Genomic DNA, 23284 nt, shown 5'->3' with positions numbered 1-23284 from the left:
GGAAGTAGAAGTGCACATCTTGGTCCTTGTTGAAATTGGAACAATTGAAGTTATATGGTTGGAAACAGAAGGCCAATAGCCATAACAAGTGGCTTTTGTTTTACACATCTTCAGTTGGCATTGGTAGAATGAGAGTGAACGCGTGTATTTAAAAAGACTAAGTTCCCTGTGATGCTCCTGGATACACGTGGGAATCTCAGGTGCATGAGATTCCAGGCCGGTGATATGTTATAGGGTAGTTTGGAATTTAATACTTGGAGAGTGGAATGGCGGCGAAACCATTCTATAACTAGGGCTCCGTATTGGAAAATTTTAAAACTGGATTTTAATTTGATAATAGGAATGGCTAAATCTACTAAGGGGGTGTGGTTGTGGGATTGAACATGTGTTGCTAATTCGGTATTGGACCGTCCCGTCCTAAAGCTATTGTAGTGGTAGTACACACGTGTGTCTGATGTTTTGATGGAATCGTAATTTTGTGGTGGTGCTACCAATGTAGCAAGCATTACAGTTATGTTGACATTTTATTAAGTAGACAATATTATTCATGTCACTAATGTGGTAATTGTGTGTATCTTTATATGAGCTGAATAATGAACCTAGTTTATTATAAGATGAGAATGTAAGGGTGATATCGGTACCTTTAAATAAACAGCGGAATTGATTGGCAAAATTCTATGGTAAGGGAGGATAATACGTGAATTATTATTGGAAATGTGTTTGGGTGGGTTGTTAATATTATTTTGGACTGTGATAATAGTTTGTTTAATTAATTGAATAGGATATTTCCTAGATATAAATTTACTTGTAAGATATTGAAGTTCATTATTAAGGTCAATGTGTGGAACTGTATTTTATAGCATTGTAAATTTGATTATAAAGGACTGCTTTTTTTGTGTTAAGGGGATGATGCGATTCAAAGTGTAAGTATTTGCCCGTGTGAGTATTTTTTCTATAAATTCTTGTTCCTAGTTTTGTATCGCTTCTGTATATAGTGAGGTTTAGAAAATTAATTTGTCCATTTTCTTCTAATTCCAGGGTATATTTTAATCTATTATGCATGGAATTAAATTTAATGAAAAGATCATTTATTGTGGATTTGTGCCCTATTAAGAGGATATCGTCAGTGTATCGTATAAATAATTTAATATCTGGGGGGGTATGGTTGTAATATATGATTTTCTACGGAGGCTACGTAAATTTCAGATAGGGGAGCTGAGATCCCTTATCCCATAGGTAGGCCATAGGTTTGCTGGTAAATCTGATTAAGAAATTGTAAGTATCTGGCATCTAATAGAAAAGTTGTGAGCTCTAGTATGCTATTAATTAAGAGGGAAGTGCAATTGGATAATGTTTTGTCGTCTGTTAAGAAATTACGTAAGGTTTGTAATGTTTATGGCAAATGTACATTAGTGTACAACGAGACTACGTCAAAAGAAGCTAGGATGTCATCATTGGTTATTGTAATAGAGTTTATTTTTTCAAAGGTTTGGGAGGTATTGTTTACTTCGAATTTCAAAAATCTGGTGAGGGGGGAGATAATTTTTACCAGGAAGGAAATTAGTTAGTTAGTTATTTTGGAGCATTAGCAACAAGGCCATATTGCTCCGGGAATATGCGGTGGTCATTCTCTGACCTTTCCACATCCTCTGTATTTGGTGGTGACGGGCTCGAACCCCGGTCTAATCAAGAAGCGTGTGCTACATACTGCTGCTCCTTCCCACCTGGCTACAGAGGCGCCCCAGGAAGGAAGATAAATTAGTGAAAGCTGATTTGGTGAAGGATATTATGGGTCTTAGTGGGTGGTTGGGTTTATGGAGTTTGGTAATACCAAACATATGCGGTAGAATATTGTTTCGGATGCCAATCTGTTGAAGGGTTTTTAAATTAATTTCATTGTTGGACCTTAATTTCCTTAAAATAATTCAATTCTTAACTCCAGATTCAAACCCCAACCCAACATAAACAAACAACAGTTAATTAACTTACAAAAAATACGTAACAACCCAAATATTATAGTCCAGAAAGCCGACAAAGGTGATTCCATAGTAATTATAAACAAAAGCACATAAATAGAAAAAATGGAATCTATACTCTCCGATTCAGATACATACAAACTGGATAACACATATACCATTTCCAAACATAAAAATAAGCTTGACATTATTTTAAGGAAATTAAGGTCAAACAATGAAATTAATTTATACACCCTTCAACAGATTGGCATCCGAAACAAGATTCTACCGCATATGTTTGGTACAGTCAGTCCTCGTATAGCACAATAGTTGTGTTCCTGGAAGCCCTCGTGCAATGCAAAATCGTGCAATATAAACAACAGGCTCTATGGGAAAAGTGGGGTTAGGTGCCGACGACCCAAGATTGAACACACATTCGGAACCAAAACATTACCAAACAATAAATAATCGTAATAAAACACTTACCATACATATTTTATTACGACTATTACGTAATAAAATATTGTTAATGCTTTTGCTTCTATCATAAGCAAACTTGTTTTTTGTTTGATTTTTGATCCAAACAGATGACAGCCGTTCCATCTCTTCCAATTCTTTGTGTCTTAATCTAATGGATTTTAATTACACTTTGAGTTGTTCCTGCCATGAAAGTTGTTTTTATTTTCTCTGCATTCTTTGTATTTCTCGGCGTTGCCTCATTTAGCCTGTAGCACGTGCAATATCACATGGTCTTTCATTTCGCTCAGAGTGTTTCACAATTTCATATTTTTTCTCTATCGACAGAGGCGGACTGGCCTTAAACCTTACCGTGGAAACCCCGGTGGGCCGGAGGCCGTTGTGATTTTGGCCATAAACCATAGTATGAGGCCACTATAAATTTCCCCGGGTAAGAATTTTTGACCCAGTCTGCCTCTGTTTATTGATATTGCTTTTGTTTTTCTCTGTGAATCTGCAGTGTCTTCACCAGGATGCTTCCTTTTCACACCTTTAAAAGTATTTTTCTCATTTTTAGGGAATAAAGCACAATTACAAAATGAGGAGGCACGATTGATACACATAAACAAAGTTGCGCACCTGTAGCAACTGAATAAACAACACCGTAAAGGCAGAGATACACTATTAACACCTCACATTTTACTAAAGCACATTTCTAGGGGTTACTACAATAAAACAATAAAAACAATTTCCAGTTGCGTTTCTGCTAGTGTAATCTGTTATAAACTGGTAGTAAACTTGATCTAATTGCATTTGCTATTATACCGACAGCTGGAATTGTGTTGGTTATTATGGGGAAATGTGTTTCCCCTTCACTGATACAGAAAACATAAATACATTTTCAGAATCTTCTCTTCATTCCTATTGTGTTGTGTTCAGTTGGGGTGATTCTGCGTTCGACTGCCATTTCTTGTAAACACAAAGGCGAATCGTGCATAAGCGAATTCGGTTCGTGTTATATAAGATATCGTTCCCCTATTTATAAATTGTGTATGACCGAATTCGTGTAATGCAAACATGTGTTATACGAGGACTGACCCATAATATCCTTCAGCAAATCATCTTTCACTAATTTATCTTACTTTCTGGTCAAAATTATTTCCCCCCTTACCAGATTTTTGAAATTCAAAGTAAACAATACCTCCCAAACCTTTGAAAAAATAAACTCTATTACAATAATCAATGATGACATCCTAGCTTCTTTTGACGTTGTTGTTATTTGGTTTTTAGGAGCATTAGCAACTAAGGCCATATTGCTCCGGTGCGGTGGTCATTCCCTGACCTTTCCGCATCCTCCGTATTTGGTGGTGACGGGCTCGAACCCCAGTCTAATCAAGAAGCGTGTGCTACGCACTGCTGCTCCTTCCCACCTGGCTACGGAGGCGCCCCTCTTTTGACGTAGTCTTGTTGTACACTAATGTACATTTGCCATCAACATTACGTAATTTCTTAACAGACGACAAAACATTATCCAATCGCACTTCCCACTCAATTAATAGCATACTAGAGCTCACAACTTTTCTATTAGATGCCAGATACTTATGATTTCTTAATCAGATTTACCAGCAAACCTATGGCCTACCTATGGGATAAGGGATCTCAGCTCCCCTATCTGAAATTTACCTAGCCTCAGTAGAAAATCATATATTACAACCATACCCTCCAGATATTAAATTATTTATGATACGCTGACGATATCCTTTTAATAGGGCACAAATCCACAATAAATGATCTTTTCATTAAATTTAATTCCATGCATAACAGATTAAAATATACCCTGGAATTAGAAGAAAATGGACAAATTAATTTTCCAAACCTCATTATATACAGAAGCGATACAAAACTAGGAACAAGAATTTTTAGAAAAAATACTCACACGGGCAAATACTTACACTTTGAATCGCATCATCCTCTTAACACAAAAAAAAAGCAGTCCTTTATAATCAAATTTACAATGCTATAAAATACAGTTCCATACATTATGACCTTAATAATGAACTTCAATATCTTACAAGTAAATTTATATCTAGGAAATATCCTATTCAATTAATCAAAAACTATTATCACAGTCCAAAATAATATTAACAACCCACCCAAACACATTTCCAATAATAATTCATGTATTATCCTCCCTTACCATAGTAATTTTGCCAATCAATTCTGCCGTTTATTCAGAGGTACCGATATCACCCTTACATTCTCATCTTATAATAAACTAGGTTCATTATTCAACTCATATAAAGACACACACAATTACCACATTAGTGACATGAATAATATTGTCTACTTAATAAAATGTCAACATAACTGTAATGCTTGCTACATTGGTAGCACCACCACAAAATACGGTTCCATCAAAACATAAAACACACATGCGTACTACTACTACAATAGCTTTAGGACGGGACAGTCCAATACCGAATTAGCAACACATGTTCAATCCCACAACCACACCCCCTTAGTAGATTCAGCCATTCCTATTATCAAATTAAAATCCAGTTTTAAAATTTTCCAATACGAAGCCCTAGTTATAGAATGGTTTCGCCGCCATTCCACTCTCCAAGTATTAAATTCCAAACTACCCTATAACATAGCACCTGCCTGGAATCTCATGCACCTGAGATTCACATGTCTATCCAGGAGCATCACGGTAACTTAGTCTTTTTAAATACACGCATTCACTCTCATTCTATAATTGCTACCAACTTAAGACGTGTTCATTCTACCAACTGAGGACGTGTAAAATGAAAGCCACTTGTTATGGCTATTGGGCTTCTGTTTCCAACCATATAACTTCAATTGTTCCAATTTCAACATTGACAACCAAGGACCAAGACGTGCACTTCTACTTCCTTGCGCATATTTTAATTCTGTTTTTAAATCCTAACTTATTCATACTAACTTAAATTTAAAATTATCATCCATTTTATTCTTACATCAATGCAAATTATAAAAAGGTGAGTACCATAATAAATTAAATTAAGCTACGCTATTATATTTTGTCAAATGCTTACACTATATTAAGATTAGGAAAAGCTACGAAGAGCGATAAGAAAGTAATTCCCCAGGGGCTCACATCTGGTGAGTATGGGCTGGGCACACCCAGGGTCCTGAGCTGGATATCATCATTCTTCTCTTTCTTGATGATTCCTCTCTCTCTCTCTCTCTCTCTCTCTCTCTCTCTCTCTCTCTCTCTCTCATAGGGAATTTGTTTTGGCTGGTGCAGCATAAGCCTCAGGCTTCCTTACACCATATGAGTAATGCTAATAATAATAATAATACAGCCAGGCCTCACATAACGCGAGTTCGATTAACGCTATTTGAAAAATTATACCACTTTTCACTTTACAAGATACAAATTTCCAGTTAACACGATCTTTGTTCTTTTTTCTATGCGATAGTTGAAAAAGATTTGAATCGCGTGTTAAACTTACCGCAAGTCGTACGGTCAATAAACAAATGTTTGCCTGCTGCCCACCTCGATGTGTTCCATCAACTATCGGAAGAAGACGTGTTACCTGTTTGTCTCCTGCTAATAAAGTCAATGCACACTTGCATAAAAATTCAATTTTTTAAATGAGCCAGATGAAAATGTTACCGCGAAGGAGATAACGGTAAAAGAATTAGATGAAATCTTTCGTGTCGCATAGAACCTCAAACAAAAGGTTTGAGGTTCTCTGCGATATTTATTTTGCCAGGGCCCAGAGAAGGTTGTTGTCGGCTATCGGAAATTGATTGATGAAAAGAAAGTCAACACTGTTCAAATATTTCCGCAACAGTCATTTCTTCATTGTGTATTTGAAGTCAGAGATTCCCAAACTTTCTCGGTTCACAGCACCCTTAGTGTCTCAGTAATTTTTTCAAGGCGCACCCAGACCAAAAGAAATACCTAACAGTTCCGTTTAGTAGTTAGGTCCAAACAACTTAATAAGAAATGTTGAAACTGTGAACTACCTCGAGCTAGTAATTCGCGCGGTGTCCGACAGATGTCAAGTGCCGACCAGGCTAGCTCGGTGGGTAAAGTGCCTGCCTGGCAACCCAAAGGTCGCGGGTTCGATTCCCGCCTCGGGCTTGGATCAAAGTACTGCAAAAACCTTGGGAGGTGCATTGTGGCCACAGAAGCCTATGCGCCAACTACAGCCAACTACAAACAACTACAAAAAAAAAAAAAAAAAAAAAAAAAGATGTCAAGTATCGCTGCGTTTCCCTCGAAAATTTTAAATATTCTGTGGCGCACAGTTTGGGAACCGCTGTTTTATGTAATAAACATTTAATTCCATAGTTATTTTCATTATCTTTTACATTGTATACAGTTAAAAAGTTATTTAAAAGGTATTTTAGAAATTCTTTATGGACATTCCCGAAGGTCAAGGACGAATTCTAATTTTTCCTATTGATTATTATATTCGATTAACACGTTTCGGTTTTGTGTGATGCGCTCGCGGGACGAATTAATCGCGTTAATCGAGGCCAGCCTGTAATAATGTCCCCTATTTTTTTTTCCTCAGAAAATTTAATTCCTACAACTATGCCTTTTACATCAATTAATCCTCAGTTATTAATAAACACACTTGTTTTTCCACAAAACCACCATCATTTACTATGCACTTTCGCCATCTGAGTCAGATGCTGTATTACAATCCTGTAAAAGTTCTTACTCTTGCTCCGCAGGGCTTCACAAACACTGTGTTTCAGCTGGTCATCATCTGAAAAATGGGTTCCAGAGTGCATCTTTAAGTAGGCCAAAGAGGTGATAGTCAGAAGGTACAAGATCCAGGCTATCAAGGAGTGAGGAAGAACAGTGCACCCTAGTTCTGCAATGGCCTCCATCATGCACAGACTGGTGTGGGGTGGTACGCTGTCATGGAGAAGAAGAACCCCATTAAGGTTTTTTTGTCTCCGGTTGAACTCTACGGATTCGGGCTTTTAACCTTTTAACATTTCCACATATCAATCTGAGTTGATTGTGGTGCCATGCTCCAAGAAATCCACAAGCAAGACTCCATCTTTGTCCCAAAACTGTCGTCATGACTTTTCTAACAGAAGGCTGTCTTTTGAATTTCTTGCACTTTGAATTTTAATGGTGCCACTCCAGACTGTATCTTCATTTCAGAGTCATGACGGTGGATCAAGGTTTTGTCGCCTGTGACCATGTGTGAAAGAAAACCTCTACTTCACTCTCATAGCACTGGAGAAGTTCCGTACAGATGGCTTTCCAAGCTTCTTTGTCCTCATGTGTCAGCATTTTTGGGACCCATCAGGCACAAACTTTGAAGTAGGTTAGTTCCTTTTTGATCAGTGCATCGATCAGGCTCTTGTCTGTTGTCATGACATTACTGGCCGGCCGCTTTAGGCCTTGACAAGAATGTCACGTTCCCCACTCTTAAAGTGTCTTACCCAACGTCTAACTGTACTCACATGTACAGTATTGTCACCATAAACATTTTTGAGACTCTTATGAATTTCGATAGGCATTTGCATACCTGTAACATCCACCATTTTGAACTATCTGTGTGCTGCACTCACGAGACCAATTACAGCGCCACTCAGCATGCTGAAACTAGAAATCGTGCATATTCTTTTGTTGTGTATCCAATTTATACAAATATACATGTTATTTTAAAAAATTAAACTTGCAGATATATATTTTAAAATAAAAATAGAAGATCACAGCAAAACAAGCTATCCTGGAAAATATTGGGCTGCAGCAATCAAATTATAAATGAAAATGGACACAGAGGCCCAATTAACTGCTGGGATTGGATGGATTCTTTCATTATATCACCCAAAAAAATCAAATCAAAGTACACATCATCTGGACATTTACCACGAAGTCTAATAGATATGCTATGCTAAGGATCTTAAAGAATACCTTGAGACCTGTCTTTGGAAACTGTCACCCTTTTGCAAGAATTAGTAAGCAACCACCAAAATTACTAAAGTTAAGTTCCTTATAGACGAACCCCCCTGCCAACAAGCACATACAACAAATTCCAATGATATTACCTTGTTTATATCCAGAATAGCTGACACAATTTCATCTTGGTATCAAATAGTACATAAAAACCTATTATTCTAGATATCTTCCAACCTGACATCCCCTCATCAATGCATATAAGAGGAGAAATTAACCAGCCAATCTATGTCGACAAACTCAGACAATGCCAAAATGACACAACTGAAACATCTGGTATGGCTGAATTGACAAGTCTAAATATGCAGCGTACTAATACTATAAAGAAGAATACCATTGTTATTCAACCACATACAAATACAGTGGACCCCTGCTTTACAATTGGTTCACCATATGATCAAATTACTTTACGATGGACTCTCCATAATAAAATACCATTAGCTATACGACATGTAATAAATGCTGGTCACTGTGATCATGTTTGCTAATTGAATTTTAATTCTATTAGACTGCGATTCTAACAAGCGAAAATAGGAGGAATATTATCCACAGGCTATAAAAGTAAAGTAAAGCACAAATTTACAGTTGATTATCTTACCAATTAACAAAATTAAATGATATGTGAAAATCGGAAGAATATTTTCCATAGGCTACCAAAATAAAAGTAAATTTATGCTTATGTCCGTAGCTTAATTAACACTGGAATAGAGGTAACAATCATATTACATAGTAGTTAGGTTTCTATAAAAATGTGTTATGAGACTGTAGTCCAAAGCCGTGTTACAAGAGACTAAGAACCAGTACGGAAGGGGGGGGGGGAGGTTACATTACAAAATCTAACAAAAATACACCATTTTTTTTTATCACTATTTTTTTTTTATGACTACTCGAAACTTAATTTTTATTAAAAAAAAATAGTAATAACTGAACAAATGTCTTACAAACTATGATACATACACTGATGTTCAAAGAAAGTGCATCATCCCTTAAAACTGTAATTGTCGTTCGAATAACGTATGTATATGGCAATATTTCTTACAGATTGCATCAGATATGATTGACACGCATACGTGATGATGTAATATTGCATCAGCTATTACTTTCAGCTATATAAGCATGCTCTGCAAGAGTTGCAGTCGTTCCTTGCTTATGGAGAGTTACATGTGATTGATGTCACAAAGAAAGAGTGCTATTGTTGCTTTACATGAGGAAGGATGTTCTTCCTATCATATTGCTTATAGTGTCTTGTTATCAGTCAACAGTGAGTAGATTTCTTTCCAAACTCAAGAACACTGGTTCTGATGGTGGAAAAAAAGGAACCGGGTGCAAACGAGTCTCCATGGCAAAACAGGACTGCATTTTGAAGCACTTATGCCTTAAAAACCGTAAAGCTTATTCATCTGAGCAGAAAAGAGAATGGGAAGAACATACAGGAGTGGTAGCAAGTGCAGTAACATTCAGAAGACACCTCTTCAAAATTGGACTTGTAGCCTGTCATCCTAAGAAGAAGCCCCTCCTCACACAAAACAATGAAAAAGGCCCGATTCGTTTAGTGTAAGCAGCATGTCAAATGGACCCCCGAGCAGTGGAAGTCAGTTATTTTCTGGGATGAGAAGAAATTCAACCTGCATGGCTCTGATAGAAGACAAACGATTCACCATAGATGTGGTGAAGAATACCTTACAGACTGTACGGTGTCTACAGTGAAATTCCCTACCAGCCATATGATATGGGGGTGCCTTTCGGAGTAGGTCAACTGCAGTTTATAAAGGGTTCTGGAAATGCCAATGGATCCCTGGCTATATTGGAAGAAAAATTGCTGCCAACCATTAGAGACCATTTCAACCTGCCAAATAACTGCATCTTTCCGGACGACTCTGCTCCTTGTCATCGGGCGAAAAGTGTAAGTAGGCACTTCTGTAGTTACTTTAGCTTCATTTCTGCATTAGAGGTTCGACAGTAATGTGTTTACATTTGTTACAGGTGAAAAAATGGTTGGAAGAACAGTCCATTACAACTCTTAGCTGTCCAGGAAACAACCCAGACCTGAATCCTATAGAGAAGTGTTGGAATCATGTGGAATCTGGAATTGCCAGAAAGAAACCAAAGACCCTTCGTGAACATCGGAAGCCATAATTCGTGTTTGGAACCACAAACTATCAGTTGATTGTCTTCAGAAATTGATCTTGTCAATGCCTTGACAGTGTGCTGTCATCAGGGCCAGAGGCAGTTCAACTAAATATTAGTTTGCACCTGGTGAACTTTTCATTTTGTTTTCCATTTAAAAGGACAAACTGAAACAAATTGAGGGCTTCTGGTAACATTTCAGCCATAATTGTCATGTTTACCAAAACTGTTGTATAATGGTTGCAAATGCTCATTTTGGAATATTTTGAGAGCACCTGCCAAATATTACTTAGCTTTGCCTTAACTGTTAATATATATATCTTCTATTTATATTTCTATTTGTGATGCTAGTCATTAATGTAACATACCATAATGAAAAAGTGTTAGAAATGTGAAAAACCTAGGTGATGCACTGTCTTTGAACGCCAGTGTATATGTCAGATAATGTACATTCATTTAATTTTCTTCCTCTTCTACGCTGCTAAGCACAATCAAATGAGAATGTTTCCTCTGTTGCAGAATATCTTCACCTGAACTTTCTTCTGCAGCATCCAGATTTCATGTATCTTCTGCTCTCTTTAAATAATGAGTAATCTGGGTTTGTTTACTTTTTCTTGCTAGATTTTTGTAAATTTCATGGTATGGAGCTATGCATTTTTGAAGTTCCCTTTTTGAACATTGTGCTCCTTTCAGTTGAAGGATTTGCATTCAAAAAATAAGATTCTAATTGCTCAGCTAAGCTTATGCCTTCCCATATGCTTTTTAATGCAAAATCTTGAACTGCAGTATTTTCAGCTGTTTTATCATCCTCTGAATTGATTTGGTTTGATTCCTGTACTATTTCAATCAAATCTGCTTCGCCTGCCTCTTCTTCTACCAGAAATTCTTGAACATCTTTAGTAGGCATATCATCAAAACCTTCCCCTCCTGCCAACTTAAAGGTCTACTATTGCACAGATTCCATTTTCTGCAGTTCGACCATATTCCTTGAATGAACTGACTCGGGCTGTACATTTTTCCAACACGCATTTAATGTTGATGGTTTTACTTCTTTGAGCAATAAAGCTCTGATTTCGATACAGTCCACAATTGAAAAATGTTTCCATGCCTCCATCACTTCAATAGATTTAGAATCTTTCCAAAATCTATTGACGATTTTCTGATGTAATGAGTTTTAAAGGTAGATATAATTAATGCCTTGATCTAATGGCTGAATTAAAGAAGTTGGAAGGAGACAGGGTGTTCTTTCTTCATTGTTGAAAGTAGTCATCATACATTGCATAGATATTTGTCCAGGGTGGATCTAGTGGTGTTGTGTCCAGAAATATATTACCGATTTCTATATTCCATGATTGAGCGAGTCCCTTAAATCTAAGTTGGGAGGGCTGGTTTTCATTAGGCTTACTGTTGTAAAATGACTCGCATTCAGTATTGTACAGCCATCTCCAACAAGGGTGAGAGGGAAGACTGTGGATTTTTGTGGCATACATCAGAAGTAATGTTTTTTCTGCGAAGATGTAAGGGAGATTTATGGGCTTCGATGTAGAGGCTCTGAACCGGGGAGGTTCTGAAAGCCCCTAGAGTGACTCACAAGCACTGTGCTGGATGCTGTTTAATTGTTCTAAAGTACTTTTCCTCGCAGAATCATATAATATAATGGAGAGCCACAGTCCAAGCGAGACCTGATGAGAGCTCTAAGATGGATGAGGGTATGACGATCAGCGTCCCAGGGATGACACACATCGGTGGATGTTTAATTTCTTCAAGCAGATGGTTCGAAGATAGGCCACATGTGCTTGAAAGTTCAGTTTCCTGTCTAGTATCAGGCCAAGGAAACGGACAGTGTGAGCATGAGGAACTGGCACGTTATTTATCTTTAGCTCTGGATCAGGATGAAGTGACCGAAGTTTGCAGAAATGAGTGCTTGTGGATTTCTGTTCAGCAAGATGATATCCATAGCATAAGGTCCAGGATTGAATTCTCGTTAAAGCAATTTGTAGCTGTCTTTCGATAGTATTCATACTTTGCAATTGACAGGATATGGTGAGATCATCAGTATACATGTACACGTCAATCATTTTATGAAGTTCTTCCAAAATATTGTTAACCCTAATCGTAAATAGGGTTGGACTCAATATGGAACCCTGTGGGACACCCTCTTCTTGAATGTGAGATGTTGACAGCATGTTTTTATATCGGACTTGAAATGTACATAATTTTAAAAAGTTCTGGATCATTGAAGGGAGATGGCCTCCCAGCCCCAACTGATGTATATCTTTAATTTACACCATGTGGTGTCAAATGCTTCATGAATATTCAGGTTGAACATCACTAGATGTTGTCTCCTGACGAAGGCATTACGAATGTTGGATTCAATTTTTACAAGTAAATCTAGGGTGGACCTGTTTTTACGGAAGCCATATTGGTGATCAGAAAGGAAATTTGCAGAGTCTAGAATCCAGGTGAACCTCTTATGCACCATCCTTTCAAAGATTTTGCCCAAACAGCTTGTCAATGATATTGGTCTGTAATTCTGAACTAGAGAAGGATCTCTGCCTGGTTTTGGAATAGCACAAATATAGGAATGATGTCATGACATAGAGTATGTGTTTTCTGAGAGGATGCGGCTATAAAATAGCAATAGTATGTAGATATCGGCCTCACACAGATGCTTCAGCATACTGTAGTGAATGCCGTCTGGTCCTGCTGCACTGTTTGGAGATTTTCTCAAAGATTCTTTCAGCTCAGATAGAGTAAACAGCTGATTATAAGGAAATGAAAGTCTAGTTGAGAAATTAAATTTATGACGTTCTGCATCAGTTTTATTGCCGTTGAAAGGAGGTTACATAAGAGGAAGAGGCAGAAACTTTATAAAAAGATTCTGCTAAAGCATTTGCAATGTCAGTAGGAGAGGATAAGTCCTGCCCATTGCACTGTATTATCGGAGATTGCAGCGGTAGAAATTTCCTATTGAGAGCTTGAATTTTTTTCAAAATGATTCGAGAGTCAGTATTTTTGTTAATAGTTGAAATGAATTTAATCCAGGAGTCACATTTTGCTGTCTTCCTAATTTGTCTTGCTTTGGCCCTGAGTTTTTTTATACATAATTAGGTTGGCGGTGGTTGGAAATTTGCGAAACTTGTTCCAGGCTGTAATTGCAGCTCGAGGAGGAACAACAAAAAATTGAGGCCTTATTTTGCTGATTTACAGTACATAATACTGTTATGTTAACTTGTCACTTCAGTTTGTAAATGTAAATGCAATAAAATGTATGTCTGGTTGTCATGATTTCTCATATTTCCGTTAATTAAGCATTTTACCCTTTGGGAAGATAGTTATGGCAATTAGGGATATCATGTGGTCTTTTTATTGGATTTCATTCACAGAGATATATATTCCATCTAACAAATGCATTTCTGCAACCCACAATGCAGCGCAAAACACATTACAGCAGACTCTCGACTTACTGGGATCGGATTAACTGGGACACTTCAAGACTCCAATTAAAAAAAAAATAATAAATAAATAAATATCCATCAGAAATCATAAAATTCAACTAATAAACAGATGTTTTGCAAGTTGTAAATAAACGACAAAAAATGGCTCTATAAGTTGTCATTTGGAGATTAATGTACCTATTACCTTGCAAGCCCTGCTGTCTTCACACCCACTGCTCAAAAAAAAAAAAAAAAAAAAAAAAGAGAGAAAAAAAGTACGTCGCACTGCAAAAGGACAAATTTGATTTCGTTATTTATGTCAGGAATGTCGGAATTTTTTTTATAGTAACTATTTTTTTTTTTTTTTTTGTTTAGAAATCGCGAAAATGATGGGCCATTATAATGTTGATGATAAAACCAAACGCAACATCGTAAAAAATAAAGGGAGGCTATTAGATTTAAAATCAACATCATAAAAAATAAATGCGTGTCGAATATGCACTACTCACATATTGGACATGCGAGTAGTGCATGGTAAGTTTTTTTTTATCTATCGCCATACTTTTTATGTAGGTTGCTGAACATTTTTCGATATGGTAAGTCTCCGACTTATGTTATGTTATTTATATTTGACTGAAGATTTCAGTGAAGGGGAAACACAATTCACCATAATAAGTTGAAAACCCACAGAATTCCAGCTATTGGTATTGCAAATGAAATAAGATTGAGTTTACTACACATTTATAATAGATTGCGCTAACAGAAAAGCCCAATAAATCGGAAAGTGTAAATTGTTTTTACTGTTTTATGGCCGTGACCTCCAGAAATGTGCTTTAGTAAAATGCAAGCTCGTGTGGGGTGATAATAGTGAATTTTCGCATTAACCCTGTGAAGTTCTTTTCAGAAAATTTAATTTTGATCATTATCATGGTGAGAATAAGTGACAGCAGTACTAGTAAATCTATCAAGAAAAGGAAAGCGATTGATTTGGATCAGAAAATTAAAATAATAAGGATGTTTTAAAATGGCCAAACATTAACAAGTATCGTGCGGAATTCAGATTTGTATTCTGAATTCCGCACGATACTTGTTAATGTACAATAATAAACGACAAAGACAGAATAGATTAAGGGGTAAAGGCATCGGCACCAATGAAGTCAACTATAATAACCAAGCTTACGAAATACATTTCAGTTTTTATTGTACAATAACATGCATTTTTCCTTCCTTTTGTTTTATTTTCTTATGTGCCACTCTGGCTACTTCACCACTGTCCCCAGATAAAGTTTTTAACTGAACTAATTAAAAATATATATAACTATTTTTCTACATTCTTCTGAGAATATTATGTGGTTTCTGTAATTTTGACATATCAGGGATGTAGCAGCATTATTTTATTACTCATCCCCGAGTGACAAACTTTACTTACGTAAGAAGTCCTGGAACGTATCCCTTACGTATGTCGGGGACTTACTGTATTTTTGGATTAACTGGGAAATCAATTATCCGGGATTTTTTTTTTTTTTTTTTTACCATCTAACCTGGAATATCAAGAGTCTACTGTATTTGCAAAATTCACAAGTGATGCAGTTTTTTTGTCTGCCACTGTAGTTTCCACTAATAGAAAAGCCCAATAAAATAGAAACTGCAAATTGTTTTTACTGTTTTATGGTAGTTACCTCCAGAAATGTGCTTTAGAAAAATATCACAAAGGCATTCAAAAACTATTCTTATAACCGATAATGATGAAATTGTAGTGCATTTTAATGATTTGAATTGGTTCTTTGAAATTTGATTCTATATGCAACTGACTCTACTAACCAGTGATCATGTTAACCAGCGCCTACTTATTTCACTTTATGATGGGCATGCGATTGTCTTTGACTGGACCATGTGGTCCTTCCTCCAGCCAATAGCAATAAAAGGATGCAAAAACAAAACACTTGGCCAACACCTTTTACAAAGGTGTTGGCCAAGTGTTTTGTTTTTGCATCCTTTAGCTGAAGTGGTTTTTTGTGTTGTGTTGTGCTTATTTGACATAAATTTACTGTATTGAATTCATATATGTACAACATCATGTAAAAGAAAAAGAGATAAGAGCTTAGTTATATAGTGAATATTTCAACTTCCGAGGTCTTGGAACAAATTACCAAAATACAATGTACTATTGGGTTCACATTACGATATTTTCACAATACGACGTTTTTCACAATGTTCCCATTTAATCTTATTAAAATCAATACAATCTGGGAACTACACGCACACATTAATTCACTATGCATTGAAAAATAACATTACGAACAACTGCCTCATTGATCCTAACAAAGAGAGAAGAAAAAACACAAAGTACAGATGATGCCGTTGGTATATGGTGGTTTACTAGTCCACTAGCAACTAAAGCCAAAATATATATACTGACAATATTTCCAGTTAGATAACATGTGTTATCTAACTGGAATTATCTGAGAACAACATGTGTTATCTAATTGGAATTATCTGAGAACCTTAGGTTCATCCAGTTCCTTTATTTCTGTGTGCTGATTCAATAATTCTTGCTCATCATCCCTCTCTATGTGAGAGATCAAGAGCACAAATTATTTGATGTAATAACAGTCTGGCCATAGATATATACAGTAAACCCCCGCTATTCGCGGTATCTGTATTTGCGGTTTCGCATATTTGCGATCGCTGATTTAATATAAAATGAAACCTGAAAAAATGTGAATTTTAAAGCGCCGTGAATATTTTTCACCATAAAAAAACATGGGCGTGTTTTTTATCTTTCCCGGTCAAAACAGCGCTCAGTGGGTGGGGGAAGAGGGGTGACAAAATCGTGCGCATGAATATTTCTCGCTAATCCTTGTTCAATATGTGTTATGCGCTTGTCATGGAAGGTTTCACCGTTTGCTTTTAATTTATATGCTTATAAATTGAATACATTTATCAATTTATAAATTGATATGCTTATAAAAGTGATAAATCTACAGTTTTGCAGTGTTAACGGAAGAAAGTGACTTTATTGTGGACAAGTTCTTTCTAACCCGTACAAAAATATGGCTACGAATAACAAGAGAAATGTGAAAATATCAAAGAAGGTGATGACATTAGCGAATAAAATTGAGTTATTAGACAAAATTTCTAATGGTGAAAGTGTCTCCTCAGTGGCAAAACATTATAACATCAATGAGTCAACGGTACGATCAATCAAAAAATCGGAAGAAAAAATCCACCGTAGTGTCCGTGAAAACGCGCTAAAAATTGCTTCAAAAATTTGCTCTGTAACTCGTGATGTTAAATTAGAAAAAATGGAAAAGGCTTTAAATCTGTGGGTAGAAGACCGAACTCAAAATAAAATTCCGTTAAGTTCACTCATCATTCATGAAAAGGCAAAACTCCTTTATCAACACTGGTGATAGCACTGGCGGGATAAGTTTTTTTGCTAGCAAAGGCGCTGTTTGAAAGATTTGTTTGAAATTTCTAATAAATATTACATTTAATATTAAATTGTTTCTTATTTTAATTTCGATGCCATATGCTTGCATTTAACTATGTACATCTATGTACATAGTCATATTATGAAGGTACATATAATACATACATAGACAAAATTTTAGACTAGTTTTTCTTATATATTTCATTCTTTAGAACGGAACCCCTTTATTACTATGGGAGCCATAACTCAGTATTCGCGACATTTCTCAGGAACGTAACCCCCGCGAATAGCGGGGGTTTACTGTATATATATATATATATATAACCTAAAAGCAATCATCCATATTTTTTATTTTATTTTTATTTTTTTCCTCAATGAACGAAGTTTAATCTTTAACCTTGTTAGCCACATTAACCTTAGTCCAGTTCTTGACGTATAGCAGAAATGATTCAGAATGAACACTGATTATTCTAAATTACATATAGGGGGAGGGGTCCTTAAAGGAGGAGTTAGTGGAAGTTTTTCTGTGAGATGTAAGAAGTCTTAATGCTTCTTTTCATTAAACCAATACAGTGGCCTCTGTGATTTTCCATTTACTCTGAAAACTGAAGGAAATACTTTATAAATAATATTTTAAATAAGTGAATGTATAGTTGGAGAATCAAACCAGAATGACATGCAAAACAAATCTTTAACGAATTCTTATACAGATGACTAAAAGTGAAACTGAAATGTGTGCAATACTGGTATGAAAAGGTTAGCAAAGATGTTAACTTAAACATATTAACAATTTTTTTTTTTTTTTTTTTGTTTTAAGATTTGTACTAGGATATTCTTTAGAAGAGAATCCAACAGCACTAATTTCAATTATTCACACTAACACATTTCTAGTAAACATATTATTCTAACAACAATTACACCAGTGTGCAGAATTTCATAGTTGCGGTGTTTCATATTCTTAATGGATTCTTGATAAAGGAAAATGGCACACCTTCTAAACAGTTGTTACTGTTTTTCAGAGTAAAGAATTTCCTGGAAATATTGTGTTAGTGCAAGTAATTTAAATAAAAGGCAATGGCAGAACTCATTGGAATCTACAGTGTATAATAATTATATTTCCAATTTTTTTTATTATTGAAATGCAGAAGCAGATATAAATTTTCTTCTTTCATTTTTGCTATTAAGAGTATAAATGTACTTGACTGACTGGAAAAAAAGATTGAAAATCTTCCTTTAAGAAGGATGTAATTATTACCTTTTTCTTGTCCTTTTCTATTTTATCTGTACTACTAGAACTACAAGTGCTCACTGTTCCCGGAGATTTGCAACTAATTTTTGTGCCCATTATTGTTGTACTATCTGTGTTCTCAGGACTACTTGTATCTCCCAACTGCTTTTTAACTTTGTGTGACTGTACCTATTTAAAAAAAAAAAAAAAAAAACCCTTCTAATTCATGAAATGAATACATAAATTAATTAAGCAAAACACAAAATAAAAGGTAAGTTAAATCATCAAGTTAAATTAGCTTAGCCATTTTTATTCATTAAATTGAAGATCTCAGATTATTTATTTAAATAATATCATAACTTCTGCACAAAAAAGCAGTGTATAATTCTTATTCGCCAACCTTGAAGAGAACCCATGCGACAAGGAGCCCACTTCTGATATAAGCTAAAGCTATAGCTTGACATCTTATTATTAAACACAAAACAAAGAATTCATTCAAAAATTCTGCTATTAAATCTGTTTCACCTTTGTTAAAAAAAATAAATAAATAAAAAAAAACACAATATCATAGAAGACAATATTTTCTTCCTTTCTTTTTTCTGATCCATTTTATATATAGTGGAAGCCACATATTGTGATCACTTCGGGACTCAGCCAAACTGATTGATAACAATAACCAAAAAAACAAGAAAGCAACCATTCGGTGTTTTTTATTGATGCAGAGCAGAAATGTGTACATATACAGAACGAAAATATTAATATCAAGCAATATAAAATACTTTCACTGTCCACTATTGTAATGTTTCTGAAATACACACAAACCATTAAAATCAAATTAAGAAAATATTAAAATCAAGAATTAGAAAAGAGTTAATGTTCTACTGTAAAACAGAGCTTGGTAGGAGCACAGATACAGTACTTTTTTCAATGGAGTAATTACACTGACAACTATATGAACTGTACAAAGCAACATCAGTAAGTAGCCATAGATGTTGGTTCAAAAAACAATTCAAGACATTATGTAATCACTTCCACTGACCATGCTTAAACTGCGATAAGGCAAAAAAGTTATAACAGAAACTGAAGCATTGATTACAATAAACAAAGTTCTTTCTATGTATGTAGTAGTAGTAGTAGTAGTAGTAGTGGCACTTGATGCAAGAAAGCAAGTGTAGGAGCTTATGCAGCATCAGCCAAAAAAAAAAAAAAAAAAATCACACCATACCCTCCAAATGCCTGTCCAGTTCCTCCTTAAATTTATTTAACCTATCAACTTCCACAACGACAGATGGAAGTTTGTTCCAGCAATTAACCACCCGCTGGCTAAAGGCAAATTTCCGCACATCTATTCTACATCTATCCTTTCTTAATTTGAACTTATGTCCCCGTAGGTTCGTATTCTGAACAAGTGGGAGGATCCCATCAGAATTCAGCGTGCTCAACCCATTCAAGGCCTTATAGACCTCAATCAGATCACCGCGCAGGTGCCTAGTCTCCAGCCACTGCAATTTGCAGAACTTAAGCCTCTCTTGGTAAGAGGATCCCTTCATTCCCCTCACCAATCGTGTTGCTCTTCTCTGTACACGCTCAAGCAAATCTACATCCTTCCTAAAATGAGGCCTCCAGACTTGTACGCAGTACTCAAGGCGTGGCCTGACCATTGCCTTATACAGAGGGACAATCACCTCCTTTTCCCTGCTAGCAAAATTCCTATATATCATTGACAAAACCCCATGACCTGCCCTAGCAGCCTGTCTACATTGCTCAGAAAACTTCATATCTGACTGCACAATTATTCCCAGGTCTTTTTCATTTTCTACCACCTTAAGTGTAGTACCACACAGTTGGTACGTTTCTCTCGGGTTACTTCTACCCATATGCAGTACTTTGCATTTGTCAAGGTTAAACTTCAGTTGCCACTTCTTAGCCCATCTGCCCAAATTATCTAGATCCTGTTGCAGTAGCACACTGCCATTACTGTCATTAACAACCCTGCCAACCTTCGTGTCATCTGCAAACTTCGACATTAAGCCTGATATACCTTCATCAATATCATTGATAAATATACAAAACAACAGTGGACCCAACACCGAACCCTGTGGGACTCCACTAATAACATTAGTCCACGAAGAGCAGCACCCATTGATTACCACCCTCTGTCTTCTCCCACTTAACCATTCTTTTATCCATTGTAGCAACTTACCCTTAATACCATTCTGCTCCAATTTGTACAGTAGTCTTCCATGCGCAACAGTATCAAAAGCTTTCCTGAAATCCAAATATATGATATCAAAATTATTTTTTGCATCCAGTTCCTTTGTGACCACATCATAATAACCAATCAAATTTGTCAGACAAGACTTTCCCTTAACAAACCCATGCTGTGTCTGAATTATTGCTGCAGTCTTGTCTAGATGATCCTGCAATGCATCTTTAACCAGTGACTCCATTATTTTACCCGGAACAGAAGTTAAACTAACTGGTCTGTAATTACTCGTGTCACCCTTCGAACCTCCTTTGTGAATTGGGGATACATTTGCACATCTCCAGTCCGTGGGAACCTCCCCTGAATCCAAGGATGCTCTCATAATTATGGCTAAGGGTTTGCTTAGTTGCTTTGCCGCCTCCTTTAATATAACTGGATAGATCCCATCCACCCCAGGTGCCTTTCTTATGTTTAACTTCAACAATTTCTCCTCCACTTTGCTCTCAGTTATTACAAAATCATTAAGCACACTGCTACAATTTGATAACCTTCTTCCATTTTCAAACTGTAATAATTCCTCACGTGTGAATGTAGATGCAAAATACTCATTCAGTTTGTTTGCTATCTGAGCAGGATCATCAACAGTCGAACCATCGATGTCAAGTGGACCAATCATATTCATCCCCTTCCTTTTAGAGTTTATATAAGTAAAGAAATCCTTGCTGTTTTTCTTAGCATCTTTTGCCAAAGATTTCTCGTAATCCGCCTTTGCCTGCCGAACCTCCTTTGTGACCTGATTACAGACTAGCTTATATCTGCTACAGGCTTCTGCGTCGCCTGATAATTTATATGCATCCCATGCATTTTTCTTCTCTGTCACGAGTCTCATTAGTTCATTTGATAACCATTTAGGCCTAAACCTTGAACAATATTTCTTCATCGGTATGAAAAGTCTAGTAGCTTCCACGATTAATTCCTTGAATGCTTCCCACTTAGAATTTACTGTTTGTAACATCGTCAGTTGATCCCACTGTACAGAATTTAAAAACTGTCTGAGACCACTGTACTCCCCTTTACGGAAGCAAAAACCCTTTCCTCTACCCCTGACGGTAGTTACCTCTTTGAGTAAATCCCACTTCAGCACACTGTGATCACTGCCACCTAGTGGTTCCTTTATCTGCAAATTCTTAATACACGAATGATCACTGCTGATAACCAGATCAAGAGTATTACTTTCTCTGGTTGCCTCTCGAACATGCTGCTGCAGAAAACAATCATCCAATAAATCCACAAAAGTCTGACTAGTGTGTGAGTGACCAACCCACAAGTTCCAGTCAATATCTGGGAAGTTAAAATCCCCCATTATAAGACATTCTGATTTACTAGCCCACTCTATTTCTCTGTACAATTGTTCATTGTACTCATTCGAGTCATTAGGCCTATAACACACTCCTACTCTTATTTTTGCTTTCGCAGTGCTTATGTCACACCAAACTGACTCAACAGTGCACTGTCCATCTATATCAACTGGATGCACTTCTTTTGATTTTATGTTTTTCTTAATTAACAGCATAACACCTCCTCCCTTTCTGTCCTGTCTATCCTTTCTGTACACATTGTACTCCCCAAATTCCAGTTCTGCATTCCTTATATCTTTGTGACACCACGTCTCTGCTATCCCAACAATATCCGCCTTTGATGTCTTGACCAACACTTCAAATTCATCAAATTTATTTACTATACTTCTAGCATTGGTATACATGCAAGCATACATGCTCCTATGCCTATTCCTTGTTACCCTAACACATCCCATATACCCAACTATTCCAGGATGACTGCCATCCGTCCCTGAAACCCCCAACACCCCTCGCTCCAGGTCGCTTCTTATTCTAATAGAAGTTGTGCAAGAATCACCTTCACCTCTGCCTGCGGTTACTGTTAAACTATTAGTCTTTGTATCCCCCCAAGCTAGCAGTTTTCCGACCCACCTAACACTGCCTCGATAGCATCAGCAAATATTCTTGCACCCTTTCTATTTAAGTGTATCCCATCCCTGTAGAAGCAATCTCTCCTGTTAACAAGTACAGTCCAGGCTGAAAAAAAATTCTACCCCTTGAGCCTTGCACAATCTTTCCAGGGCCGAATTGATCGACAAGGCTCTCATCATATACTCCCTCCTATCGTGTCTGGGCAGAATTGCAGACACTTTCAAATTCAACCCTATTTCACGGCTTTTTTTCAACAGTGACCTGTACTTGTTGAGTAATTCTGCCGGTCTCCTACTCTTAATATCATTAGTGCCAACGTGTACAACTATATCACCTTTTGTGCCCTTGAAAGATGATATCCGCTCTACAACGTCATCAACCTTTGCCCCTGGCAGACATACCCTGGTCCTGTTCCACCTATCCTTTTTACATAGCATGTTCCCCGTTTCCCTGACAATAGAGTCACCAACAACTAATAGT

General features: G+C 36.5%; 1 protein-coding gene across 4 annotated transcripts in view; it reads right to left on the bottom strand.

Annotated features, from left to right (window-relative positions):
* LOC150074890 (uncharacterized) overlaps positions 1-23284 on the bottom strand; it is a 618385-nt gene that overhangs the window by 120328 nt on the left and 474773 nt on the right. For all 4 annotated transcript variants that reach the window (XM_090389408.1, XM_090389412.1, XM_090389409.1 and 1 more), the window contains one exon: positions 18638-18799. In XM_090389408.1, the coding sequence (XP_090245534.1) occupies positions 18638-18799 (162 nt within the window). The remainder of the gene's footprint in view (positions 1-18637; positions 18800-23284) is intronic.

Source organism: Mastigoproctus giganteus, unplaced genomic scaffold (genome assembly GCF_048544385.1).
Source record: "Mastigoproctus giganteus isolate SK-2022 unplaced genomic scaffold, ASM4854438v1 scaffold_16, whole genome shotgun sequence".
Classification (NCBI taxonomy): domain Eukaryota; kingdom Metazoa; phylum Arthropoda; class Arachnida; order Uropygi; family Thelyphonidae; genus Mastigoproctus; species Mastigoproctus giganteus.
The sequence above is the reverse complement of the archived record's forward strand: the minus strand, read 5'-3'. Positions and strand labels throughout refer to the sequence as shown.